This window comes from Oreochromis niloticus, linkage group LG22 (genome assembly GCF_001858045.2).
Source record: "Oreochromis niloticus isolate F11D_XX linkage group LG22, O_niloticus_UMD_NMBU, whole genome shotgun sequence".
NCBI lineage: Eukaryota > Metazoa > Chordata > Actinopteri > Cichliformes > Cichlidae > Oreochromis > Oreochromis niloticus.
In genome coordinates, this window is record NC_031985.2 from 22,291,414 (window position 1) to 22,318,064 (window position 26,651).

The following is a 26,651-nucleotide window of genomic DNA, read 5'->3' on the forward strand; positions in this document are numbered from 1 at the left end:
ACCCTCCATGTAGCTTAAACGGGACTGATGCCTGAAGTTCTCAGGTGTTTTGTTGATGGGGGTCTACCTGTGTGAACCTTTTACCTCTGCCTGTGATTGGTTCAGGTTGTCTGTTTGTTAGAGTGACTCCAAAGGTTTTTAATGGAGGAGTTTTTATTATTATTATAAAAATCGCTGTGTGATCGGGGAAAAAATGGACAATAGGGGACTTTTGTCTTCCCAAGAAAGCACCACAGACTAAAAATCCATGGTGTGGAGTGAACTGTCCACCCCTGGGTGTAGGTATGCGGTCTTGTATTGTGATTGTAATTGAATAAGTTTTGCTGTGACGGCTCCTCTTTAGTGTGCAGACACCCTGGCTATCATTCAGTGTTCCTCCTTCGGCTCGCTTTCTTTGAGGAGAGTGCGAGAAGCTCTAAAAGGAAAAGGCACAGTGCTAAAATCTCATTTATGGTGTTAATTTGATCAGCTATCTGTCAGCTCACAAGTTGCCAGTATCAGTGCCTGTGCATTGCCTGATAATTTTGCCTCTACTAAAGCAGCTCTCTGGCCCTGCTATGTGCGATATTTTTTTTTTTCCCATAGAAGCGAGATGCCTGAAATAGCTCTGATTGACAGGTATAGAGACACAGTTACTATAACAACTACCTCCTGGCTCTCATGAGCACTTCTCTTCCTCTCAACGACCACCGCCACCATCCCTCCCCCTCACCTCTTCTCTTTTCATTTTCTTTTACCACCTCTCCTTTTTTACCCCCCCCCCCAATCTTCCTCTCACCCCCCTCCACTATGTGCATGTGTGGGTGTAGAGGGAAGAGATTATGAAAAAAAAAGACCAACTCCACTGCAATATTTCCTTCACATGGAGATGTTTGTGTTGCAAGATAGAGGCCTGGCACCAGCTATTGGATCTAACCTGTGTGGGTGAGGGTAGGCGAGAGTGGGAAGATGAAACATGCTTATACAACACAGGCAAATAAGCCTTTTATATTCTTTTCGTGTTTCCTTTTTGGTGCCTGTTCCTCTGTCAGGTTGAGCCGCTCTGCTTGTATAATCAAGTCAGTCCAGCGCGCTCTGTGTTCCTGCATGCGGTATATGTGTGTGTGTGTGTGTGTGTGTCGGTGGGTCTGTTTGCATGCGTGCACGCAATTTGTGTCAGCGAGCGGCACAGTGAGGCCACCCGATATGATGAGTGAATTTCAAGCATGATAGAATCTAGTGGGACTGCCAACGGAGAGCGCACAGAGAAAGTAGGTGTGTGTGTATGTGTGTGTATGTGTGTGTGTGTGTGTGTGTGTGTGTGTGTGTGAGCGCGCTGCTGGGAAGAAGACGGACGTCATTGCTGCCACCTGCTTCTGTGGGACAAAGGCCAGACGCATACACACACATTTGCATATGCAGACAGCCAAGCAGAGGTCAAACCAATCTCTTAACATAGCATTAATGATATGATTTACTTAACCCCCACATCCAACCACCTCCACCCCCCCACCCCCCACCCTGTCTTCACCCTCCCTCCCCCAGCCCCCTGTCCCTGCCTCTCCTTTCATCTCCCCGTCTCTGAGTCATCACACAGGGTGAGAGGTCTGAGGAAAACAAGCTGCCAGAGTTGGACATGCCATAACAATGCAGCACCTGTCAGTGCGTGCATGTGTGTGTGTGTGTGTGTGTGTACCTGTGTGAGTACATGTGCATGCTGCTGTCTCAGAGCGTCTGTCATCAGGAGAAGGCAGGGAACATTTCCAAGTGCTACTGTAAATACAAAGACACTGTGCCCTGTCTGTGCTTGTATGTGTGTGTGTGTGTGTGTGTGTGTGTGTGTGTGTGTGTGTGTGTGTGTGCGTGCGTGTGCATGTGTGTTCTCACCGCTGTGGCTTTCTCCAGAAGTTGCTCTGTCGCCCTATTGATTGGCTGTCTCACTTTGTGGCAGGAAATGAGACGGCGGCTCTCACTCAGCACCTGTGTGACCCCCCCACCCAGCCACAGAGAGCTCCTCTAATGATCTGAGCTCAGCTGCCTGGGTCTTGCACTGCAACCGCTTCCTCACCGGCTCACAGGCTCAGACCTGATCAGTGGCGCACCCATCAGCGTCTCACACTCGTGCACACATCAGACAGGTACTCCTGAAAAATATGTGCGTGTGTTTCAAATAATGAGAGCACCTGTAGAGGTCTCTCCTCTCCTCTGCAGAAGTTGATGATTTGGAAGAAGTGAGCTGTGCATCAGGTTGTGCTTTAGCACGGATCCATTGCATTGAACTGACCGGCTGAACTGATGTAAACTCGTGCCGTCAGCTCGGTGGCAAATTTGAGGCGATTTTTCTGCAGCGTTGACACGAAGGCGAATAATTCAGAATTAATTAGGCTATGACACACAAGAGGAAGGGGGGGTGGGGGTGCAGCCCATAATAAGACATTTAAAACAGGATGGGATCTGGTATCCAAGTGCAGGGTATCCATAGAGACCGTTGCTATGGCGGAGAGAAATCTCACCTCATTAGGAACAAATATAAATAGCCTTGCGACTCAGCTTATGGTCATGATGGCCACGGTTGAAAGAACAGACTCTGAGGCTCCCGGGTCAGCAATGCAGGCAGGAGAGTTAAGTGGAAGACAGAGAGATGGATAAAGGGAGTAATTCAGAGAATTAGAAGGAAGGAAGATGGTTCATAAAGGGGAGAGAATAGATTGGGTGCCTCATGGTGGGAGGCAAAGAAAGGGAGGAGGAGGAGGTGGAAGGGAAGAAGACAGATGCGTAAAAAAATGGAGCCAGAAAGCAAGTTTGTCAGTAGCATCTGAGGAAAATCTCCCAAAGGTCAGCCTGTTTGCTTGTTTCTATCCTCAGGAAGCTTTAAAAAAAGCCAAATAAGTAAAATCTGCATTCACATCCAGTGAACTTTGGATTGAAATAAAAGTAAAAGACAATCCAGATACAAAGTGCAAAAGAAAGCGTGACTAAAATAGCATAATGAGACGGTGTGAGGGACTTTTTCTCTTCTTCTTCTCTTCTCAGCAACACATGAGCGATGGAGGAGGGGAGGGGAGGAAGTGGGAGTCGTGGGAGGAAAAGTTGGGAGTGGGAGAGAGGTTGACAGCCGAGTGTCGAGGAGACTGATGGCAGCAAAGTGAAAAGTGGAGACGTCCTAGCACAGATTGCATCAACAGGTCTGAGCCCCTCCAGGTATGCTGCAGTGCGCCGCAGTGTTACTACAGTATTGACTCATCCCTGAACGTCCGGAGGTTCTCTGCATGGACTTCATGCATCTCACTTCCTGTGTTTTGCTTTCTCTTTCGCTTCTTTTGCAGCCTGCGGTCTCATCCTGTCTGCATGCATGCGTGCATGTGTGTGATATGAGCCTCACATTTAAGTGTGTATCCATTGTGTTTTGTCATCAAGCCTCAGTTAACAGCTGAAAGTCTGCTTAGGGGCATGAGACCAAAGCGGATGTGGTTCCTCTGCGTCCCTGCTCCTGTGTAAAATCCACCCGCTCATTATCCGTCCACATCAGATATCCAACTGTGTTTTCCCCCCCTTGTTTGTAATCATAATTATTGCACAACCCCGGACTGTAAGAGCATCCCACCCCACGCCCTCCACATATCTGCCGTCTCATGCTTAATTGCTTTCAAACCTTTTCAAAATGTGCCAGATTATATTAAATCTTGCGGCAAAAATCAGCAGAGATCCATCTGCATGGTGAATGCCATCGCACCGCTTGAGTAAATTTAGCAAATTTCAAGCAAACTGATGGGTCAATTAAGGCAGGAGAAGCAGAGAGAGAGAGAGAGAAAGAGACTCCCTCCTCTAAGATGCAAATAAACCTTAAAAGCTCGTCGCGGCTTCCTGTTCTTCAAAGCTAAATGGTTTTTCCTCTGCCTTTTGTTGTGAACAGTGTGTTTTCAACTCGGGAACAAAGGTGTCTGCGACTGAAAGATGAAAACTGCGACAGCTGATGAAGATGGTACAGAGTTCAGACGCACGTTTGTGTGGGCCGTCTAATTGAGGGGATTGTTTGATTCCTCTCCCCTCTGTGTTTCTCTCTCTGAAGGCCTGTCAAACTCGCACTCGGCGGAAGGAGAAGAAAAAAGAAAGAAAGCAGAAGAAGAAGAAGAAGAAAACACAACAACGCGTATGGAAGGACCGGAGGAGCAGAGGAGGGAAAGAGAGTGGAGATGGAAAGACGGCATTTAGGAAGAAAAAAGGAGGGAGTTTACGCCCACCGCCTGAAGAGATGAGAAGACAGGCAGAAGAGGAGGGGAGGGGGGTGAATGTGTGGAGGAAGCAGCAGTGTGAGTGTGTGTGAGAGTGCCAGAGCTCATCAGCCTGTCAAACATCCGTTATAGACCGCAAACCCACACAGCCATTGTGCTGCTGAGGTCTATCACTTAACAGGTGCGCCTCCTTCACCCTCACACATCGTCTTATGATACAATACATACGCATTTGCGCATGTGTGTGTGTGTGCATGTGTAAAGGTGTGTAGGTGGCCACATTTACGCAAGTTTGAGCCTCGTTCACCGAGCTCAGCCCATCCTGGATGATTTCTGTGTAAGCGGTGATCCACAGTGAGTCACACTCATTGATCAGAAAATAAAAAAAAAAAAAAAACCCAGCCGGGTGGATTCTTCTCCTGAGCTCCTTCTCCGCTCCCTCTCTGCCCAACCCACGTTTGAACCCTCATTGTTCCTCGCCGTGCTCACAGTTTTATAATTCTGACCGCTGACGCACCGCATCTAAATTCATCACCCACTTACCCAAAGGTGTTACAGCATTGTTTTCAGCACTTTTTAGTGTTTTTTGGGTTTGCTTTTTTACCTCAAATACCCTCAGAAATAGGTACAGTTTAGACCAGAGGATATTACATAACAGAGCGAACACAGGAGCCCCCTTTAAATAAGGTTAATGTTCTTCTTCTCTGTTGTGTGGGGGCGATAAAAAGCAGCATGTGATATCTCTAATTAGAATACTCGATCATTGTGAAATCGGCGAATCGCACCCCTGAAACCTCCAAACCTGTAATCCATATGCTCGGATATATTTGCAGTCTCCGCTTATGATGCACGTCAGGCGTCCTACCAATGAGAATAGTCGTATCTGTGTTACTAATGTGAACCCTGTTGTGATGCAGAATAGTGAGTCTTGCTATTTTAAAAAATGCAACCTTTTCAGAGGACCTCTTGTCACCTTTTTTTAAAAAATTTTACCATTTCAGATGAGAGAATGATTTATGTAGGCATGCATAGGTTGTTATAGTTAGAAAGTTTAAATATGCACGGCTATGTTGGGTCACTTTCTCTGCAACACAAAAACTTCCAGGTTTCATGTCATGTCTTATCCATAATTCAAGAGATCTGTCTGTCCAACTCAGCAGCCATTCATCCCGTCCACTTTAAACTTGACAGGTGTGTTACCGAGTACCTGAGTGAGTACACTGCTGAAGTTTGAGTTGGTTTGGACGAGCAGGCGTCAGATTTTTTTTGGCCAGAGGTTGTTTTCTGACACAGTTTTCTGACACAGACCCCATATACTGAGGCTTGTTATGTGTTGACGTTCTCTGAAACCTTCTAAAAAACCTCTTAATCAAGGTTTAACCACCAAGATTACATCTCAAACCCTCAGAACCACAAACTGAACCTATATTTAACTTTAACTCTAAATCCGACCTTCAATTAGGTGTTTAAAAAAAGTCTTAGATTCTCAATCTGATGATCTGAACCTTGAATTGATTTTCTTGTGACAAATGTCTTCTATTACTCACTGCTGCTCTCAAGAAAGCTGCTACCCACACTCTGCCTATTCTCCAACATCACGCACACACATTCTGAGAGTCCTTATCTGCTTATTAGGTGATAATGTAGCATCCCTGTTTCCAGGTGTGTTGACCTCAACACCTCAAAGATGATCAGTGCCCATTCTCGGCCTCCCCTTCTTGTTATTAGCGCTGTTTTTGTGCAGCACGTCTTTAAGCAAAGTTTTTTGTTTGTTTTTTATGGTATAAGTAGAACCCCAGGGCTCGCAGCGTCCCAGACACAAAATATGTGGACACGTCAGAAGAGAAACACTCTCGGGATGACTGAGAATTCAGTGTTGACATTACGTCTAAGATCATAGCAAGCAACAAACTAATGGCAAACCTGGCGTTTTTGGTGGAACATCGCATAGCGTCTGTGTCTGCCCGTCAGTGACCCTCAACTAGAAACTTGTACTTGAACAATTTAAACCTTGTCCAACATTTTCCCTTTCTAAGGCGTTTACATTAGCTTAACAATAGCTCTCTAGCTAGCCAGCAGTTAGCACATCTTTATAGGTCAACTAACCCTCCAAACATTACTGTTTAGTTGTTTACATCCAAAGTTACAGCAGAGCTGTCCGTTTTAGTTTTTTAAACATACTGCAATCAGCACATGGGTTATCATCTTTAGATGGAAACTAGCTAGCTAACTTCCTGCTAACATCGAACTCAGCTAAACCTTGTAAATGCTCATTTTCACAGATGCCTGGATGTTTTAACCTTTTTGAAATAGCCAGACTGATCATTTTACTGGAGTTTAAAGAATGTGGACCATTTTTAACTTTCAGCTTTGCCTCATTTTTTGTTACTTTTGAGAAGTGAAGGAACGATTAGCATTAGAAACGCTAATGATGTCAGATTTAACAACTGGATAGCTGTCCTCTTTGCAAAAACCATACCTTTGTGATCGCTCACAGAGTGTACGAATGAAAAGTGAAGCCCGTGCAGAACTGCATTCATTCTCATGACCAGCAAGGGACGAGCTCTCTGCTTTCAAAGAGATCTGTTTGTGTTAAAGACTATGGTCAAATGACCCTCTTGGCTCTTGCTCTCAGCAAACACTTTGGAGTTTTTGTGCTCCAGTCATCAGTTTCAAGTCTTACTGCATACATAATAATGTTTATTTTGTTAGTGTCCAGTGGGACAACAAAGCAGGATTTGCTTTAGGCTCATCTACGCAGTGACTTATAATGTGACGCATCACATTATAAGTATGCATTGTTTCTCAGTTTCTCAGCCAGATCCACCAGTGTGATGGCAGGACTGAGGGACTTTCTAAACTAATGTGTGACATCATGGTGGCTATGTCCATCTTTTGCATACAGTCTATGTGTTTTACTCCATGTGTAAAAGCTACAAAAACATGATAGAATTTTCTGCAAACATGGAAAATACTTTTACTGCAATTCTTGTGCTGAGTATTCAAATACTGCAAAAACAGAAAGCATAGAATATGTACACAGTAAGAAGACATTAATTCAATCTAAATGTAGTAAATATAGAACAGGATGACACAAAGTCTGTAGAGGTCGTCTTAATTTTATTTTGCTGTAATGCACATTATCATTATTAATCTGCAGAATGTATCTTTATTTTTATCTCATCTTTATAATGTGGACAGTTTGCAGGGTTTGAATCGGTAAGCCTCCACTCAGCAGGTTTGCCTCATTTGGAAACAGACGCTTGTGGTGTGCTGCAAAGCATCCTGATGATCATTACTCTTACCCTGAGCCATAGTTCACATGAAAACGAAATCATGAAAATTATGTTGTCTTAATTAGAATGAATGAGGCCTTAAAGAAAAGCTGCATCTCACTGAGGTTGGGAAGCAAAAGGAGAGGAGGTCTATTTTTCTGTTTCTTGTCTGTGGATGTCTAGTCGCACGGCCACATGCTCCATCATAGTTTAAATATTCATAGGCCGCCAGCTGAATATTCATGAGGCCCCTATTAATATTTATGAGCTTCACTTGTTGAGGTGTCACTCGATCTCTTGTACACACATGCACACACAGACATTTACGCACACTGACAATCAAAGGATATGACTTTATCTACATGGGTACATTCATAAGCACTGGTTGCTCTTATCATGTGAGGCAATGGTTAAAAAAAAGAAGAAGAAGCCGTGGCCTCCTATTTATAGTAGCCAAAGCTTTATAAAACTCTGCTTACTAGGTAACAAGAAGAGCTCGACTTTCTGGGCAATAAATGTGAACGCTTATAAAGTTAGAGCTCAGTGAGGCTTTAAGACGGGAAACTGGCTGTGTCTAAACCTGCAGATATCTACCTAGCAGCACGTCTGAGAATCACTAATTAACACTGTTTAAATTAATCATGAAATCAGTACGAAAACAGAAGTGTAAAAGCAACAATTCACTGCTTAACACGTATATTGTGCAATAGGCAAAAAGCTGAGATTTAGGAAGAAAAGTTCAAACACCAACCCTACAACATGTAGGATGGTTTTCTATTTATATATATATAGTTTCTGTTCTGTGGCAGGGCTGGCAAACATATGGACTGGGGACCAGAGCCATCCCGCCAAAAATTTAAATCTGGTCCCTTAGAGCCGATAGAAGGCTTTGGAAAATATGAAAAATTGAAAGGAGAGCAAAAAATGTCTGAACTTTAATAGTTTTACAACCATCATGCTGACAAAAGAATCATGAAAACCAACATGAAACACTAAAGTGTAAGACAAACCACTCAGTCACAGAAAATATGACTTTTTTAAAAACTGGTTGTTGCGCTCACAACCTTTCCATGATGATGATTGCGCTGTTTTCTAAAAACGGGTGCTGTCGGTTCATTTCAATAGCAAGCTCAAAAATAAGGCATACCTTTACCTGCAGTTAGCAGTAAGTTGCCACAAATCTTTGTTAATTGGTGTGTGCGTTTGATTTAAATATTCTCCTCCTTATAGTTTGCAGCTGGAGAAGGGAACTCCCACTTCTTACATGCAATCTTGTCACTGTGCTCTCTTTGTATCTTTTTTATGCCAAAACCCAGTTCGCAGTGCATCAATGAAAGTTATCTGAATCTGAATAAATCTGACCCCAAAAGGCAAAACATGTCCTGTTTTTGCTGTATTCACAATATAATTATCTGTTTTCACGGCGTGTACTGAGTAAAAAACAAAAAATGGGACACTTTTAGTGAATTAACAGGAATGTACCGTTTTTTAATGACTGGACAAAGTTTGGAAAATGACCCGTCAGTACCTTTTCTGTAATTTTATTTACTTGTTTCCTGACGTGTAAGCCCAACAAGTTGTGTTGATGGATTTCTTTGATGTACTGCAGGAGTGTTTCTTTATCAACTGGACCAACTGAGACTTGTCATCAGTTTTATAAATAGACATTTATTAAATGTGTAGCTGGGCTCCAGTTTGACTCTCTGGGTTGAGCAGGGCACCCATACACCCTAGGCTTTGCGCGAAGGCCATTTACGGTGCCTTCCACCTGCTCTTTCTCCCAGATTTTCTGTCTTTTCTTCACTGTCCTGTTACAATAAAAGTTAAAAATTTAAAAAAAAAGAAGAAGTGGCGTTAAACTCCTCTACGCTAAAAGAAAGACAAATTTGCAGGTGGTTTTGTGGGGTATGAGGTAATACTTTTACTCATCCACCCCACTTCAGATCAAACTAGGGGTTTATGTGGTCCATGACATAAAAAGACTTTGTGTAATATGTAATTTCTTACTTAGCAGATTTTAAGGGGCCTGCATGCACTGCATGTGACTACTGAAACATTCCAGCTAATTTCTTCTGTTTATTTCCAGTCATTGCGGTACATCTGCTGGCTGAATAACATCATCCAACCGTTTCACTCTGCAGAGGAAAGCGTCTTAGAGAGGCTCATGCTTGTGACAGCATATCAGGGTGTACACATTAATGGCGTCCTGCTCGGCTGAGCTCTAACGTTAGTTAGCTGCACGCTTCCTTGGCTGGCAGCTGTAGTTCAGCAGAAAGAAAATATTTTTCTACATTAAACTGCACGCAGCACACTTTTTTTGTGCTTTTTTTTTTTTTAGTAACCACAGAAGTGTCTCTCTTCAAAGATGTCTTTGAGTAAAGGCAAGTGATGTGTGTTTCCATTATGTTAAGAGACATCTCTTTATCTTTTATCTGGGCAACTTACACTGAAGTATTCAAGTAAACTAAATTTTGGAGGGAATTTTCCCTTTAATGATGGAATCGCTGTTAATTAACAAGACACTGTAAAGGTGCATGTGTTTTTTTAATCTTATTTTATTTATTTATTTTTTTATGTGATGAATTGTTATTATGAGTAACTTGCTTCACGTGTCTGCCTTCCACGGCTTCCCTCTGGTCAGGGCCACCCACACTCTTACCCCGTTTCCAGTAAGGCCCTTATGAAGACACTTTTTAACCTCAGTGAAAACACAGGAACTGATCTCACTGCCTGACACACACAGTCAGCTGTGCACTTCTAATGAGTTTATATAACAAAACACAACTGAGGTATTTCCATGCGTGCACGACGGGAAACGAGTGCCGCTAAGTCTCTGTCCTGTGTGCGCACATGCCAGCCGCACTGCCAGACATACCAGTAAGCAGCAGGTGCGTGGCTCTATATGTGTGTGTGTTTCTGTGCGTGTGCGCGTCTGCCAGGCTTGTTTACAAAGCAAATTTTAGATGATACACACACCAGCTGTCTGTGGTTGAAATGTTGAAGTGGACAAAAAAATTGACCCCAAATTCTAATGTAAAGTCATCCTCTCTGTGTCATCAAAGTGACATGCAAATATGACAAACCTGTATAGATGTGTAAGAGTGTTTAAATGCCTGCGAGCTTTCATATGACGCACATCCTGAGGCTCTTGCACAGTCATTTCTGTAGCTTGTGGTTGTAACTGTGAATCTAAACTTCTCTTTTGCCCCCACAGTCCTTCAGTAAGTACTATCGTCTGTACTGTAAGCAAAACATCACAGAGGCCATACTTAATCTAGATGTCAAACAAAGTAAATACACTACTTTTTGTTAATTAGAGGTGGGTGGGGTTATTTATCTTTTTGAAGTGGCACATTTTTCTGATTAACAATAAAAATTAAAAAAAATACTTAAATGATGGATTAATAGTATCAAAGTTAATTCTTATTAATTAACAGCGCCATCAATTGTGGGAACCTCCTCTTTGTTCTGAATACTCTCCTTACCTGTGATTATGTGTTAAGAGGGAACTTGCTGTTTAATTCAGTTCAGAGACTCTCCCAAATAATAAAATAGAGATCGGCTCAGCAGCGATGGCTTCAGATAATGCGTTTAAAAAGTTCAGACCAGTAATTTTCTATTTCAGGACAAAGCTGTGAAGTATTTTTTTTTTATCCTCCGAGCTACATTTATCACATATCGGACTGAAGGATCTACTTGTGTAATTTTCTCTTTGAATAATGGAGTCTGTGAATGACTTTGAACTGAAAGAGACTAGAATTAATGAAAAGCGAATGAGCAGACTCAGGACTCCGTAATCCCATCTTCGCATGGATCTGTGTTTCCAGTTGATTCTTCCATTTGGTCCTGATTGCTTTCTCAACAGGACCTGTGAGATGAGATGCATAAAAAACAACAACAACAACAAAAAAAACGGAAGTGAAATCTCTTCCTAAAATTAGCTGCATGGATGTGCATATAGATCTGCATCTGCAGGAAGATGAACATGTTATTCCAGTGTGTAGGAAGTCCAGCAGGGCAAAGGAGGAAAAAAAAGGTTCATAAGGGATATCGACCATATGCACCAGTTCAGTTCATATTCACTGCTGGGAGACCATTGAGAAGTGTAGAGCTGTGTATGTTAACACCAGGACCACAGAATAATTTCTAATGATGAGGAATGCATCAAGAATGCATCAGCAAGACCACAAGGGTCACGACATTTATAGTAGCAAGTAGAGGTGGTCAACCACATTATAACAGGGTGTTAGTGCAGATGGTTATCTTTTTGAATCCGGTCCCAAACAAAAGCACATCTACACTCATGTGAAAAGAAAGATTTTGAAGGAATTTTTGCTGCGAGACATTAAATACTTCCGTAAGAAGGCAGGGGAACTATCAGCCAGGTGCTGCTAATTAAATCCACTTGATTAACTGATCATCAGAGAGTGCGAGCACCTCTAGCTAATGTTGTGGCAGTGGTCTGGAGCATTCAGGTGTGTGTTACCACAATACCACACTCTTCCCAGGAGTGGACATCCCCGTAAATTCCCCCAAGCTCAGACTCTGAAAAAAAAAATTCCCAAGAGCTACATCTCGTGCCCTACAGGCCTCAGTTAGCATGTTAAATGTTAAAGGTCATGCCAGTATAGTGTGGCTTGGAGAGTTGCCAGGAGAAATTATATGCTCTCTAAAGAGAACGTATGAGCACAGCTTAGGTTTGCAAAGTTGCATCTGAACAAACCGCAAGACCTCTGGAACGATGTCGTTTGGATGGATAAGATGGATAAGTGGCGAAGTCTGGCCATAATGGAGAAACACTTCATATCTAAGGTTAGCACGGTGGTGGAGGGGTGATGGTTTGGGCTTGATTTGCAGCCACTGCACTTGGGCAGCATGCAGTCATTGAATCAACAATGAACTCTGTATACCAAAGTGTTATAGAGTCAAATGTGAGGCCATCTGTTTGACAGCTGATGCTTGACCCCAAGTGAGTAACGCAACAGAGCAATGATCTTTGCAGACAAGCTGCACAGCTACTTGTCTGCAACAGAATGACCGAAAAAGATAAGAATCAAGAGGTTGCAGTGGCTCAAATGAAATGATGTGGCAGGATTTTAAGACAGCTGTGGATAAATCAATGCACACAAACCTCAATGAACTGAAGCTACTAATAACATGATTCATGAAAAGGGCTTTGATCAGTAGTTGTCGATCAATGGTCATGAGAATTTGCGTATTATTGATCAAGGAACTGACTTCACAGCCCATTGTTCATTCAGTGGTGCTAGTTTCAGTGATTGCGCAATGTACTGTTTAAAAGGTTGGGGAAACCTGCAGTCAGCTGAGACTGAAGAAGTCACTTGGGTGAGTGACGAAACGTGTCTCGCACTTAAAACCCTCCATCCAGATAAACAGAATCAACCCTTCCTGGATGATTGAGCATGCGTCAAGCCATGCAGAAAATGATTACTTCAAGTTGTCGCTGCTAAAGGTGATTAAATAAGCTGAATCACGTGGTGTACCGTAGTTAGTTTTACAGGGCTGTCAGTGTCGTATTATCACCCTTATAAGGTGGGAAACTACCTTTAAGACCAAAACTCTTCAGTCTAATTTGAAGAGCTTATCATTTCAGTCCTTTGTGAGTTTACAGATTGTAATTTCCTAATGAATTTTCAGTCATGAGCTCTACAACCGATCAATCGGTTCACGCAGCACGAAAAATACAGAGTGTTCGACGGGGAACTCAGGGACTCTTTTTTTTGTCCTGGGAACCTAGCAGGTGGGGTCATTCCCCCAGTTCATTATGTTTGCAAAGATGACCTCAGTATCACTAAAACAGACCCGGGTGTGATATAGAACTAGATGTCATCCACGTAAATAGATACGTTTTAACTTGCGTACCTTGTGGTGAAACCTTAGAAGGAGATGAGTCAGCCTGAAAGGTCCTCTGTGGTTAGCGCACACTGACATGTTGATAAAGTATACAAGCCTCCTGCAGCTAAGGCCTCTAAGGTCATATCTGCTGTGATGGCCAAACCATTTTATTATAAATACACAAATATAACTAGGGATTGGTTTACAGTGGCAGGTTCAGCTCATTTGGACATGTTATATTCAAATTTATTGTAATTTGCAGTTGACAAAACAGACATACCTGGGGAAAAGTGCAAAGGTGGTTTTAAAACACTCACATTAAACACAGGTGAACTTTTAAATGCATAAATAATAATGTGAAATGTTTGTTTACTTGTAGTTGCCATAGTTTATCTCATCTACATCATGTTTATTAGGTTTTTCACTCACTTGACATGTCAGGATTGTTATTCGTCTAAAAGTGTAACAGTCAGACAAGTTAATGTCACGTGATATGCGGTTACGTTTCTGCAAAATCTCTATTAGATTGAGATCTGGTGACTCTGGAGGCCATTTGAGTACAATGAACTCACTGGTTCAAGAAACCAGTTTGAAATGATCTGAGCTTTGTGGCACGGTTTGTTAACCTGCTGCAAGCGGCCATCAGACGATGGGTACACTCATAAAAGGATGGACGTGGTCTGCAATAATACTCAGGTAGGCTGTGGCATTTAAATTACACTCAGATGGCAAAAGGGGTCCAAGGTGTGCCAAGAAAATATCCTCCACACGATTGTACCACCACCACCAGCTTGAACTATTGATTTAAATGGATGGATCAATGCTTTCATGGTGTTTACTGCCAATTCTGACCCCACCATCTGAATGTTGCAGATGGATACCTCGGTTATACCAAGTGGTTATTTGGGTTATTTTGAGTTCTTGTTGCCTTCCTATCAGCTTGAAGCAGCTCCGACCTCTGACATCAACAAGGCATGTTCACCCTGAGAACTGCCGCTCACTGCATATTTTCCCTTTTTCAGACCTTCGTAGAGATGGTTGTGTGAGAAAATCCCAGTAGATGACCAGTTCGAAACTATGAGTTTCTATGATGTGACTGTCTGATTAGTTTTTTGTGTTAAAAAACAGTCTAACAGGTTTAGCTAAATAAGTGGCTAGTTAGTGTAGCTCTCCTCTGTAAAACTCAAATAATAACCATTGTATTTTATACAACATTAGTTTTACGAAATGAAGATTTTGTATGAATGAAAACATATGATTTCATCCAGCTGGCTATCATGTTAAAAGGTTAAAACTATCAATAGTTCATGAATAAACCAAAATCACCCCCATTGGAACGAATTCGAACATCTGATTGAATCACCAAAGGTGATCCATCCAAGTACGGACACTCACTTTAGATTTAAGTACAAGCTCTTGATAATAATTCAAGTATCAGTCTGAATTAATTTTTTTTTTCTTGTAACAAACCACTTTTTGACATTTTTACTTGAGTAAATGCCATGAGTAGCACTAATGGTTAGTCCCAACAGACATGGTTGAGTAAAGGATACTCCAGTCTTCGGCTCCTGAACAGAAAACAAAAAGGAGGCAGCGATTTATTTGCTATTCATCAAGGTAAACTAACCAACGTGTGATATAACAGGCTGTCTAATTATTCTCACACAATAGGCCGTGCACACGCAGCTCTTGTCTCTGTAATTAAATGCTGTTTTGAATGGTCTAACATTGTACCGTGGCAGATTTTTAATTAACTGCACAATCCATAGGCCATATACCGTACGTGTAGAATATTTAAATTGCCCTACATACTGTAAACGCTCGTTATTGCAGGAGCTAAAACATACAGTCTGAATAATATACCACAATTGTTTTAATGCTTGTAATTAATGAAATTATATTTAAATGTAACTGCTAAAAAAAAATCTAAACAGACTAAAAGCTGAAGTGAAAGTGACATTCATGCTTTCTTTTTAATAAAGAGCACAAGTAACACAGTTCAAATTTAAAAACAGATCCCCCCGTTCCTCACATTAACGTCGGTCTCTAAGTGACAGATGATACGCTACCAGATCTGCTATGCAAATCTGTTCTGTACTCATGCTTGGAGATGTTGGGTCATTTATTAAGAAATAATTTGCCAGTGTGAACTTCCTTTCAGTGCATATCCAGTACGTATTTAGAGTCTGCAGTTAAAATGTTCTCTTAAACTGGACCCATTATGCTCATTTCCAGCCCTACGTTTGTATCAGTAGACTCCAGTATGGTAGCTTTGCATTATTCATAGTAGTCCTTACTCATCTTATACTGGGCCTCAGTTAATCCTCTGTATGAACCAAGATGTCTTACCTCTATTTTCTGTCCGTCCAGGCCGACTTTCTTCCGATTGGTTGTCAGTTGCAAACAGAGGGTCTAAATGATCATCTATGAATTTTCCCTTTCTTTAAAAAATACTTTTTTTCCCCTACAGATTTAAGAGCAGAAAAAAAGAGTTGTTTTTAGAGTTGTTGTGTATGTACATGTTTAATATGAGCACCCATAACCGTAACAGTGTGCAGAGTGCAGTTTATTTTAATTACAGCACTGTATGTTCTTTATATTTTGGTTTCAAAAAGCCAGACTTTCTTGTATTTTTTAAAACTGGTCTGGAGCAATAGTTCTGCAGGATTTCTGAAGGTCTCTCAGAGTTTTTCACTGGATATTTGCTGATTTTTTACTCATACTGAGTCCAGGGCTTCTACCTGACCATTTCCAGAAATTTTTTTCCTTGTTTATTAAGCCACCTAATGCTGAACCATGAATCCGAAGCAGTGTTGTGTCTACACATGACAGAAAGCTTAGCAAAGGCCAACATTTAAATTGAATCTTTAGGCACTTTCTCACAAATCACATTATTCATGATAGAAAATCACATCAGTAATGGATCGGCCTCCCCAGTGCCTGGACTTCAACATTGTTTAAGCAGTGTGGGATCATCTTGGTAGAGAACAGAACAAAAGGCAGCAAACATCCAAAGAAGGTCTTTGAATGTCCTTTAAGAAGCCTGGAGAAGTATTCCTGACGACTACTTAAAGGAATTACAAGAAAGCTGCTTAAGTGAGTTCAGCGTGTATTGAGGAGAAAGATGGTCACAGCAAATATTGCATTTCAAGCTTGTTAGAACTGTACAAACTCTGTTTAGTTTATATAATGTATTTACATGTATGTTTGCATATTTCAGTAAGTTCCTGCACCTATTTCCAATTTCCCTGGCAAAATAAAAAGAAATGAGGGGTGGCTCAAAAGTTTTGCACAGTACTGGCTATTATTTGGAAATGTACTATTAGCATAATATTATTAAGACTACACGAGCTTCATTTTGCAGTAGTAGCTAATGGAAGTAAGTTATCTTAACTATAAATAAATTATATGAAAAGCACAGTCTCTTTTTTTCCCTTGCTGTAATGGAGCAGCTTGGCCCAAAACGCTGGCTAATACTCAACAAAAGTAGGCTACATGAGGTAACAGGGTACATGAGGCATATTTTTAGCTCCGATAGAAGAGAATTCAAGTGTAGTTAGTGATTATTGCGGTAGTTGTAAAGGAGGCTGAGCCGAGTTGAAAAGAGAAACAGCCGCTCCTGCAGCGAGGGAGACGCAGGGACCGAGATGGAGATGAGTGGGCTGCTGGAGGGCCGGCTCTTGTGCATTCCTTGCGCGTGTGTGTGGGCGCGTGGCTCAGGGTTCAGAGCTGTCGGCCCTCCTCCTCTCTCTCTCTCTCTCTCTCTCCCTTCATCCCTCCCAGCTCCTCTGCTCCGACAGAGACAGGCAAAAGGCGGAGGAGGAGCAACGGAGCTCACAATCAGCAGACGCAGGGTGTACGGCGGTCTGTCGGTCTGTAAGCTGCTCCGGCAGAAGCACCGCGGAGGGAGCGAAGACATCAGCCCGGCTCACGGTAAGCTAACTGACGCTGTCTCCGCGGTTAGCTCGATTAACGGTCACTCCGCCGGCAGACAGTGACGCTCCTCTCTCTTTTGATGCTGTTATGTCACCTCCGTTTCCTCTTCGTATCACTTACTTTTTTTTTAATCACACCGACTCATCGACTTGGGTTGAACATTGTTTTGTAATTTGGCTCTCCTTTTTGACAGCGGCTAACACCGGTAATCTGACAAGCTAACTGCGCCCCGGGGCGCTGCTATCAGCCGCTATCAGCCGTTAGCGACACCGCGGATTGATAACCGCCGATAAAAGCCTCTTGAGTCAACTCAATATGCGTATTATTACTTTAGTAAAGAGGTCCTTTGTTTTCTAAAAAAGGAAAATTCGCGACTTTATTAATATTTCTTATTTCCTCGTGTGTGTTTTTTAGTGTACAAATGTCAGTTTAAGTTGCCCCTCCTCTATAACATCCACATTATTCCTCCTGCTTTACATCCGCCTTCCTTCCGATTCACGCTGACAGCACGGTGAAGTCCCGGAGCAGGAGGTCCACTCCCTGCCCCTGGTGTAAAAATAGCCCCGGTGTGTCAGCTTAATGCGACACACGCTCCCACCGGCTTTCTAGCTTCCAGGACCCAGAGAGAGAGAGCGAGCCGCAACCCGAAAGTAGACCGCACATGCCCTATCAAACACCGGCCCGTCCCGCTATGTGGGTCAACAGGATGCTTCGAAGTTGTGCATGAAGATGCCACCTGTTTCTTGCAGCCTACTTTTTTTTTTTTTTTTTTTTAAATGTGTGTGTGTGTTTGTTTTAACCCTCTATCGCCAGCCCTTTCCTCCCTGATGAGCTGCATGTATGTGTGTTTGTATCTGCATGTATGCACAGTAGGTGTTTTCCTCGCCTTTCCTTCGACTTCAGCTGCAGACCAGTGCAGCTGTCGTACCGCAAGACACTTAAGTGATAAGACTGCTGTGGCCGCCCAGGTGCTGTAACCTAAATCTCACATGTGTAGCCTAGTTTCCTATGCATCTCTCACTATCTTAAAGTGGAGGGTGCAGCAGCAAGGAGATGAAGTAAAAACCTGCAAGCAAGATGGAATGAATATATACTGTATGTCTAAACAAAAAAAAGAGGCACCTTTATATTATGCAAGAGGGGAAACAAAAACAGCCCAATTAGGAGCTTGTGGGGGCAGAGGCTGCACACATTATGGATGAACAAAGCGGCGAGTTTGCCTCGAAATTTCTCAGTTATTGTTTTAACACCAGAGAGACTTGCTCTCTCATTTTCAGTCTGTCACTGAGCCATTTCCTAATGAGCTCCCGGGCTCAGGGAGAAAACATATGAAATCTTGTTTTAGATTCAGCTGCAGCCTTTAGAGACAAAACACAAACAACAGCAGCAGCTCCTGTGGCCAGAGGCAGTGAGGATTTTAATTTTTTTTTTTAGTTTTTGTAGGTTTTCTTGAGATGGAGGGATGCGAATGAATTCCTCGGAGGTGCTAAAATGTAAAGATAAATGTCTACAAGTGTAAAGAGAACACAAGCAATGATGTGGATCTCTGTGTTAAACGATGCATGGTAATTATAGCCCTGCTATTCAAAGGCAGATTTTTTCCCTCTCTCTCTCTTTCTCTTCATTGGCCTTAATTACAAACATGGCTGCATCAGGCTTGAGGACTTAATATAACCCGCTTTAGCTGACAGTGGCCATCTAAAGTAGTTTCTGGACATTTTCCCCCTGGTCCGCCTGTGTCTCAGTGTGTATAAGCCAGGCAGCTTTTGGCTGGAGAAGAAAGGTGTCCTGGTGAGTAAGTGGCTCCGAGGCTGGAGGCTTCGGGGAGAGCAGCAGATGGATGATGATGTAGCGGGTACTGGCGCTCCCTGCCTCCCGCTGCCATCCGTCACACGCTAATGATCGTGTCACACCTTCTCCCCGGGCGGCCAGCCACTTTCTGCAGTGCTCAGCGCAAAAAAACTGGTAGCTCCACTCAAATCCTCTCTTCACGGCCGTCGGCTGAAAAGCTCGGAGACAGACTGCACGGCGAGCCTCTCCCTCGTTAATTCTTCACTCTTCTCGCTCGCTCTCCATCGCCTCCCGTCACCCCTCTTCACCTTTAAAGTCTCCACAGACTGCTTCCTCATCTCTCTTCATCCCCTGTTTCCCGCACCTCCCATTCGTCTTGTTTTCCTTGTAGTGCATATCCTTCCCCAGCCCCGCTCCGTCTTTCCATTTCTCCTCTCATTGGTTGAGGTATAACAGCAGCTTGCTCCCTCTCATTTAATACTCAGTTTATCTTTGATTGTTTGTCGTTTACTGCTCGCCGCCCCTCCCCTCTCCGAGGTGCAAGGTCAGGGTCGGCCTCAGGCAGCGCTCATGAAGCTGGTCTGTTTTGGCTGAAGGACAGTTCAGCAGCAACTCGCCAACATCATGCTGGGGAGTCTCCGAAATGATGCCCGTTTGAGAGTGTGTGTGTGTGTCTCTGAAATGATGCATCTTCTGTCTCAGGATCACAACGCCAAGACAGAGAAACGGCTTTTTTCCAGCTTTGTGTTAAGACATCAAAACTAATATCAGCAGATGGTCATATCAGTATGTTTGGAACTATAATCAATACTACACATCAGTCAATTATGATTCACCTTCTTTAAGTAGTACGTAAAAAGTTAGACCAAGACACACCACGTTTAGAGTCTCCTGTGTGCCATACTGAGAATAATTCCCTTTCTTTTGCTGTCATGTACAGTGTTTCATTTCACTGGAGCATAAACACCACTTTGGTTGCACATGGACTAACAGACGATTTTTTTAAAAAAAATTTTTAAACAAAAAAAGGCTGCCATCATCTCCAGTCGGGTGTTAAATAAGCATGCTGTGGGACTCGGCATCCTCTGAGCTCGTTATTCTGTCCTGGGTGTTACAGGAGTAAGTGTCCCCTTGAGCTGTGTCTTACAGCAGAATTCGGCCCCGTTGGGAGAAGATGGAGGAATGCCACTGCGTCGTGCCCGTCTGTCTATCTCTTTGGTCTCAGCTATGTTCTCACCACTGGGATCAGAGACTCAGCTTGGTATTCTAGGAATATCAGAGCGGGCCGGATCGGGTGATACTCTCCACAGCTGCTGCTTCTAAGAAAAGCTCGCAGACAGGCTCGAACGCAGACACGCGCACACACGTAAATACACACAGCGAATGCAGCATCCGAGCACTGGCCTGCGCGTTACCGCCACCGATACACGAGCGCGTTTACTGTAAACCGCTCGCTGGTGTTAGGCAGCGATTAACTGTGACGCCAGGAGAACATTTTGGAAGCAGAGACACACAAGCTCAGCTACTTGATCTTCTTGATGTCATTTCCAGCAGCTTTATGCTCCGAGTGTGTTCGTCAAACTGTGTAGTGCAGTTTCTGCTGTTAAATGACCACTAACCGTTTTTTTTCTCCTCCCCTCCTGTGTTATTTGAACTCTTCAGGCTATTTCCCCCTCTCCAGTAAAGTGCCGGCAGAGAGAGAGAAGAACAGTAGAGGAGGCGAGCAGAGGCGGAGACGATAATTGTGTTTCTGGCTGCCCTGTGGGAACATGGGATATATGACCTCATCATTCACCTGTGAGGCTCAACAGTAAACAACTCCACATAGGTAGGAAAAATGTGCCCCCACACACACAGACACACAAACAGAAACTCATGCAAATGCAGGCAAAAATATCTTTAAATAGCAGTAAAATATACAAATGCAAACACCCACTGGGTAAACAGGCTCAGAGTGGAAGTTGTTGTTCTTTTTTTTCTGTTTTCAGAAGGATGACTGAAGCAGTTGTAGCAAGTACAGATGTCCTCCTAAAGCCCTCCGTTGTCACGTCATGTGATGTCGTCAGCTGCCCCTCCCCTACGTCACGGTTACCCCCGTGCAATCAGAAGGAGGGCGTGGAGTGTCAGAGTGACTTTAAGAAGCTCGAGCAGCAGGTAAGTAACACTAAGCGTGGATCCACTGAAAATTATGCGTTCCCTCCACCGATGCCCGTTCACGCTGTTATAATAAATTGTATCCTTACTTGCAGAAACAGAGCAGCCAGGTTCAACCAAAGAAAAAAGTCAAGGTAAGCTAAAATAATTCTGCCTCACATTATTCATTCTTTCTAAAATATTGATTGCATTGGACTCTATGAATTCATAATATTGCTTGTGTGTGTGTGTGTCTGTGTGTGTTTCAGGCTAAACCAAAGTTAGTGCGTGCTGAAGCTGTCTGCGAGGACTGCCCACCATTTGAAGAAACCCAGGTAACATACGCACACACATAATCATCCACCTTCTCCTCATCACCATCACCACCACACTCAACGTATTCTTTCTTTCTTTTTCAGGCATCTCCAGACGCAAACATCTCATCGAGCTGCCATGACAACAGGAGAACTTCCTGTAAGGAGGAAGAGCAGGAGAAGAGCAGCACAGATCCAAAGAAACCTTCACTGTCCAAAGGTATGTGTGTGTTTTCTGAAATATCTCATAAAAGAAAGAAAAGAAGAAAGCAAATAAAATGTAATAAAATTGGACTCCGTGCCGCTATTTACATGTGGCTCTCCTGGGGTGTTTAATATTGCGGTTTAATTTCGGATTGTGTTTGTTGTCTTATAACACGTCCTGCCTGTGCCCGTGTCGCTCTCAGAGTCCAGTGTGGAGTACACCGACTCCACCGGCATAGACCTGCACCAGTTTATCGTCGACACCCTCAACAGCAACCCCAGGGACCGCATGATGCTGCTTAAACTGGAGCAGGAGATGACTGACTTCATCACCAGCAATAGGTGTGTGTGTGTCTGTGTAAAGGACACCTTCACTGAGCTTTAAAAAAAAACCCCATCATGTTTTAAAGATTAAGTGTGTCTCTATCCAGGTATTATGTTATAATTCTGTCCCTACAGTGCATATATATATATATATATATATATTATTTTTTTTTATGTATTTTTTTTTAATTTTTGACCTGATATGATGAATATGTTATGATAGCGCTGGAATGTTAAAGTCTATTCTTTTCTCTTTCGCTTTCACTTTCACCTTCCCACTCGCTTTCCCTCTTCCTCTCTTATTCCCGTATCTCTCCTTTTGTTTTTCCCCTCTCTCAGTCCCTTTAAAAAATTCCCTCACATGTCATCCTACCACCGCATGCTGGTCCATCGGGTGGCGGCCTACTTTGGTATGGAGCACAACGTAGACCAGACAGGCAAATCTGTCATCATCAACCGGACCAGCAGCACACGCATGTAAGCAAGCACAATGTGCATTTCTCCTGTAGCTCGCCACTTTTCAGTGCAAACTTAACAGCAGTCCTGACTTCTTTTGTCAAAGACCCGAGGAGCGTTTTGTGGACAAGGTGCATAAGGACAAGTCGGAGGAGATCCAGCAGTGGAAAATAATCCTAAAGAGAGACAACAGCTCAGATGACCAGGTCTGTCTGACCTCCTATATTGCAGCTCATTTGGGAAATTTCCATCCTAATTGACTTTGATCCCATTGATGATTTCACCTGGCCTCTCTTTCCTTCCTCGCAGCAGAAACGTCTCCACCCTTTCCAAGAGAGGCAAAGCAAGTCGGTGGAGGAGAGAGAGGAGGAGTACCAAAGAGCACGGGAGCGCATTTTCAACAAAGAGGTGAGAGAAAGAGAGCGAGGAGGACAAAACCGACACAGCGGCACGGGCACAAAAAGGATTTTCACTAATTTCTCTGCCGTACTTTTACAGCCGTTCTGCACCCCAGAGAGCGCCCATGCAGAAATCAGGTAACCTTGCCTGCAGTGCAATTTTTCCATTTCAGCCTTTCAGCTTTTATATTTAGATGAGAACATTTATATATGTCTGTGTGTGTGTCTGTGTGTGTGTGTGCAGGCATGTGGACGAGTACTATCCAGATGCTGAGGCCCGGAGGAGACTCTTCAGGTAGAGCTTCGTCGGCACAGATGCACGGTCATTTATCATCTTAATTTGGTCAGCCTGGCTGGCACACAGCTTTTCAGCAGAAACAGGAATAAGACCCAGATTTTATTTCATGAGTTTGTGGGATTCAGGGTTTAGGAATCTTGGCACAAACGAAAGGTTTTCAAGATAATTTCGGTGGCTTTTTAATGGCGCACCTCTCATGCGGTAATAAAGGCAGTAGGATAATTCTGGATGTGCCTCACAGGGGGAGCCGTGACAGCTCAGGCTCCAGCTGGACAGGCAGCAGCAGGCAGAGCAGCACAGAGACTGACTGTCGCTATAGCAACGACCCCCGACCTTGGAGCAGCACAGAGTCAGATTCCTCCTACCAATGGACGAGTGCCGCCCAGAAGACTCGCCAACCTGCTAACAACGGCTGGGACGCACGAGGTGCAGGTGCGTCTTTTTTTTTTTTTTTTTTTTTTTTTTTAAAACTTCGTCTCAGCGTAACATTTAATGACTTTGTGACACATCCTGTGTCACACGTTCAAGGTGTAAATTCACTCATCAAAGGGTGAGACGTTTCGGTTCATCCGCACCTGAGCGCTCGAGTTTGCGTGCGCAGACATCAGCGCCATCGCCGCACTTGGGAAAAATCGCTGTTTATAAATTAGCGGTTGCATCTAATTAACGAAAAGCGGTGGAAGTTGTGGTGAGAAAAATTTTAACTCGGTCCATGAGCGCTCGCACACCATAGCTGTAAATTTTCACACAACACCTCCAGCCTTCTTCACATCTTCAGGAAGAACAAAACGTCACTGAGACAGCGCCGAGGGGCCATGCGCTATGTCTGTAGCACAGACAGGTGGGGTGTGGAAATGTGGTATCTGTTAAGTGGTGTTATAATAAAACTCCCTCCTCTCATCTTTCAAACGCTCCCAGGCTCCATCTCTCTGTACAGACTGCCACCCACTTGTCCTCACTCTTCTCCTCCCATCATGGAGGAGCAGGCACCCAGCTACATTACTGAGAATGGGATCCCGCCGGGAAGCATTTTAGTGAACCCACATACTGGTACATGCACGCACGCACACACAGACACACACACACACACACACACAGAGGTAGTACTTTAAAGAAGACAAGCACATTTTCATACCCAACCTTTGACCTCTCAGGGCAGCCTTTCCTCAACCCTGATGGAACCCCGGTTGTGTACAACCCTCCAGACAATCAGCAGCCAATCAGGAGCCAGACTCAGCTGCAGGGCTCCCCCCCTCAGCAGCCACAGCAGCAGGTAGCACACATACACACACATGCACACACACACAGCAAGATGTGCTTTACATGGAAGATACGGTCTTGCTGACACTCACGCACATGCCACTGTTTGTGCCTTTATCTCTGTCTCCATATGTGTGTCCCTCTCAGGTGCTTCAGTACTCGTCTGTCTCTTACACAGCTCCACAGATGTTACCTGTCACCCCCCCACAGCCATACTCTACAGTATGTATCGCAGTGCGGCGCCTCCACTGCTGTGCGTTTGAAGTATTGTGCGCATTGACCTCCTTTCTTTTGACCTACAGATTGAAGAGCTCTCCTCACAGTTTGCTCATGTGAGCTGTCAGTCAGCGGGTGAAGCCCCGCCCCTCTACCCTTCCAGTCAGGGTTACATCTATGCAGCGCCTCCCCTTCATCCTCCTCCTCCTCCCAACCCTGCCAGCTACTGCCAGCCCTCACCTCAGGTAAGGATACACCAGCGCTTTATATCTCAGGTGTCTTCTTAGGTAAATATGGACATTTTAAAGGAATAATTACAGACCATCCTACACTGAATAAAGCTAGTTTTATAAATGTCCTATAGGTGCCTGTGTATTTTTACCCTACCTCAACTCAGCATGGATGCAGGCCTGCCTCACCCACTCAGCAAGTCCACAGCCAAGCTGTTCAGCCAACAGGTACATTCTGCCTGCGTGTGTGTGTGTGTGTGTGTCTGTGTAAGAGAGAGACACACACAGAGAAAACAAGCTGTGGCAGTAGAGGAGGGGGCCGTTACACTGTCAGAGATGTAGTCTGAGGGTCTCACAGTGAACCGGTCTCTTTTCCTGCTGCTTCTATTCATCACAGTGACAAAGAGCGAGAAGACACAATTCAGTTCCGTCATCTGCGGCAATTTACGAAATAAATTATTGCATAAAGTTGGCAGGAAATTTAAATGACTCCATCAGCCGGACTGAATGAAGGATGGAGAACATGCAAGTGTAATTTCCCAAGCAGCGCCAAGTGGAATAAACTGCATCCCACCAAATTTACCACAGATAAAACTGTGGAACAAATTAGATATTATTTTTAATTTGCTCTTCTCAAAACGAGAAAACAGAATAATGAATGAGTGTCAAATAGACGATATAGCTCCACTCACTATAATAAAACTCTTGTTTTCCATGAAAGTCATATTCAGTCAGCTTAATTTCTTTATAATGACCACATTCTAAGAACCACTGATCTACACATTCAAGACTAATTATGGTTCTATGTGTATTTTTATGGTTTCTTAAAGCAGTATCGAAGCCTCAAACCAGATCTTGTATCTCCTCTGACGTGTTCTTAAATATTTATAATGGTCTTATGTGGTTAATTTCTTTCATTAATCCCAGTATCATATCATTAATAATGTTCTTCTTTTTTTCATATGTGTGTGTGTGTGTGTCTCTAGGAGGTTATGCCCCTGCTGTGAGGGTGCAGCAGTCTTCCCACACCCAGCCCCAGGCTGTACTGGGCACCTACTCACCGGTTGCCTCCCATCAGTGTAGCATGGTTCAGGTAAACACCCAAAAGGTCTCATTGGGCATCAGTCTGAAGCTGCTTGAGCCCAGAGAAGAAACCCTCTCACTAAATGCTTCTTGTAGCTGTTCCCAGCACCAACTTTGCTTCTTTCTCTCCCTGTCTCTCTGCAGGGAGGCGTTCCGGTGTCCTTTCCCCAAAGTAAAGCTGTGACCGGGGTAGGTGGGGAGACTGGTTACTGCTGCGTGGTGCCCCAGCCCTCCCACCTCAGCGGCTGCCACCCTTCTACCTGCGCTAACCTCAGCACGCCGGCCTGGAGTGCACAGTACTGATTGAGCAATGATACTTTAGTCAATGCGTGAACTAGCTCGCACGCACACATGGTTAACACACAAACACCTTTTTTCAACCCCCTGCCCCCCCTTTCCTGCTGATGCCCCCTGGATATGCTGTACACACACACACACACACACACATGCACACATGCACACACAGAGATAAATGTTCCACTGTACCAAAGCTTAAAAGTATATATAAGAGCTGCTGTATTGAATGCATAATTTATATACACAAATGGAGTTTTATATTGATATTAAATTATATATATTGTGTTTTAAGCAAATGCACTGTGTGAAGAGAATAAAGTGCTGTGGCTGGACTGATGAGGTCACATTTCTATATCATCCTGACTCTCT

The 26,651-nt window shown here is 43.7% G+C and overlaps 1 protein-coding gene and 1 long non-coding RNA gene across 8 annotated transcripts; both read left to right on the forward strand.

Moving 5' to 3' along the window:
* Nucleotides 1-229: 229 nt before the first annotated feature.
* Nucleotides 230-9,775, forward strand: LOC112843441 (uncharacterized). 5 transcript variants are annotated; one of them, XR_003215767.1, is made up of 4 exons: nt 230-618; nt 1,931-3,180; nt 3,893-3,961; nt 4,049-9,775. It is a non-coding gene; the product is annotated as an uncharacterized LOC112843441 (long non-coding RNA). The 5 variants fall into 5 exon arrangements; XR_003215768.1 differs by lacking the exon at nt 230-618 and adding an exon at nt 634-1,250; XR_003215766.1 differs by lacking the exon at nt 230-618 and having other exon boundaries at nt 1,873-2,814; nt 3,013-3,180.
* A 7,223-nt stretch (nt 9,776-16,998) lies between these two features.
* arpp21 (cAMP-regulated phosphoprotein, 21) lies at nt 16,999-26,639 on the forward strand. 3 transcript variants are annotated; one of them, XM_005478610.4, is made up of 20 exons: nt 17,002-17,275; nt 20,732-20,897; nt 21,058-21,223; nt 21,319-21,357; nt 21,472-21,537; nt 21,622-21,736; nt 21,924-22,062; nt 22,384-22,521; nt 22,607-22,706; nt 22,810-22,908; nt 22,999-23,036; nt 23,143-23,193; nt 23,438-23,628; nt 24,115-24,246; nt 24,351-24,469; nt 24,604-24,678; nt 24,759-24,917; nt 25,037-25,130; nt 25,889-25,995; nt 26,130-26,639. In XM_005478610.4, the coding sequence occupies exons 3-20, from the start codon at nt 21,062-21,064 to the stop codon at nt 26,286-26,288; spliced, it is 1,983 nt and encodes a 660-aa protein (XP_005478667.1). In that variant the 5' UTR covers nt 17,002-17,275; nt 20,732-20,897; nt 21,058-21,061; the 3' UTR covers nt 26,289-26,639. The 3 variants fall into 3 exon arrangements, with proteins under 3 accessions (XP_005478668.1, XP_005478667.1, XP_013126116.1); XM_013270662.3 differs by having other exon boundaries at nt 17,003-17,275; nt 22,813-22,908; XM_005478611.4 differs by lacking the exon at nt 24,604-24,678 and having other exon boundaries at nt 16,999-17,275.
* Nucleotides 26,640-26,651: the final 12 nt, after the last annotated feature.

Excerpts from the sequence above, each read along its gene's own strand:
- arpp21 (XM_005478610.4), top strand. The coding sequence starts at position 21,062 with ATGACTGAAGCAGTTGTAGCAAGTACAGATGTCCTCCTAAAGCCCTCC. Across the intron at positions 21,538-21,621 it reads CACCATTTGAAGAAACCCAG|GCATCTCCAGACGCAAACAT; the intron begins GTAACATACGCA and ends TTTCTTTTTCAG. Across the intron at positions 21,737-21,923 it reads GAAACCTTCACTGTCCAAAG|AGTCCAGTGTGGAGTACACC; the intron begins GTATGTGTGTGT and ends TGTCGCTCTCAG.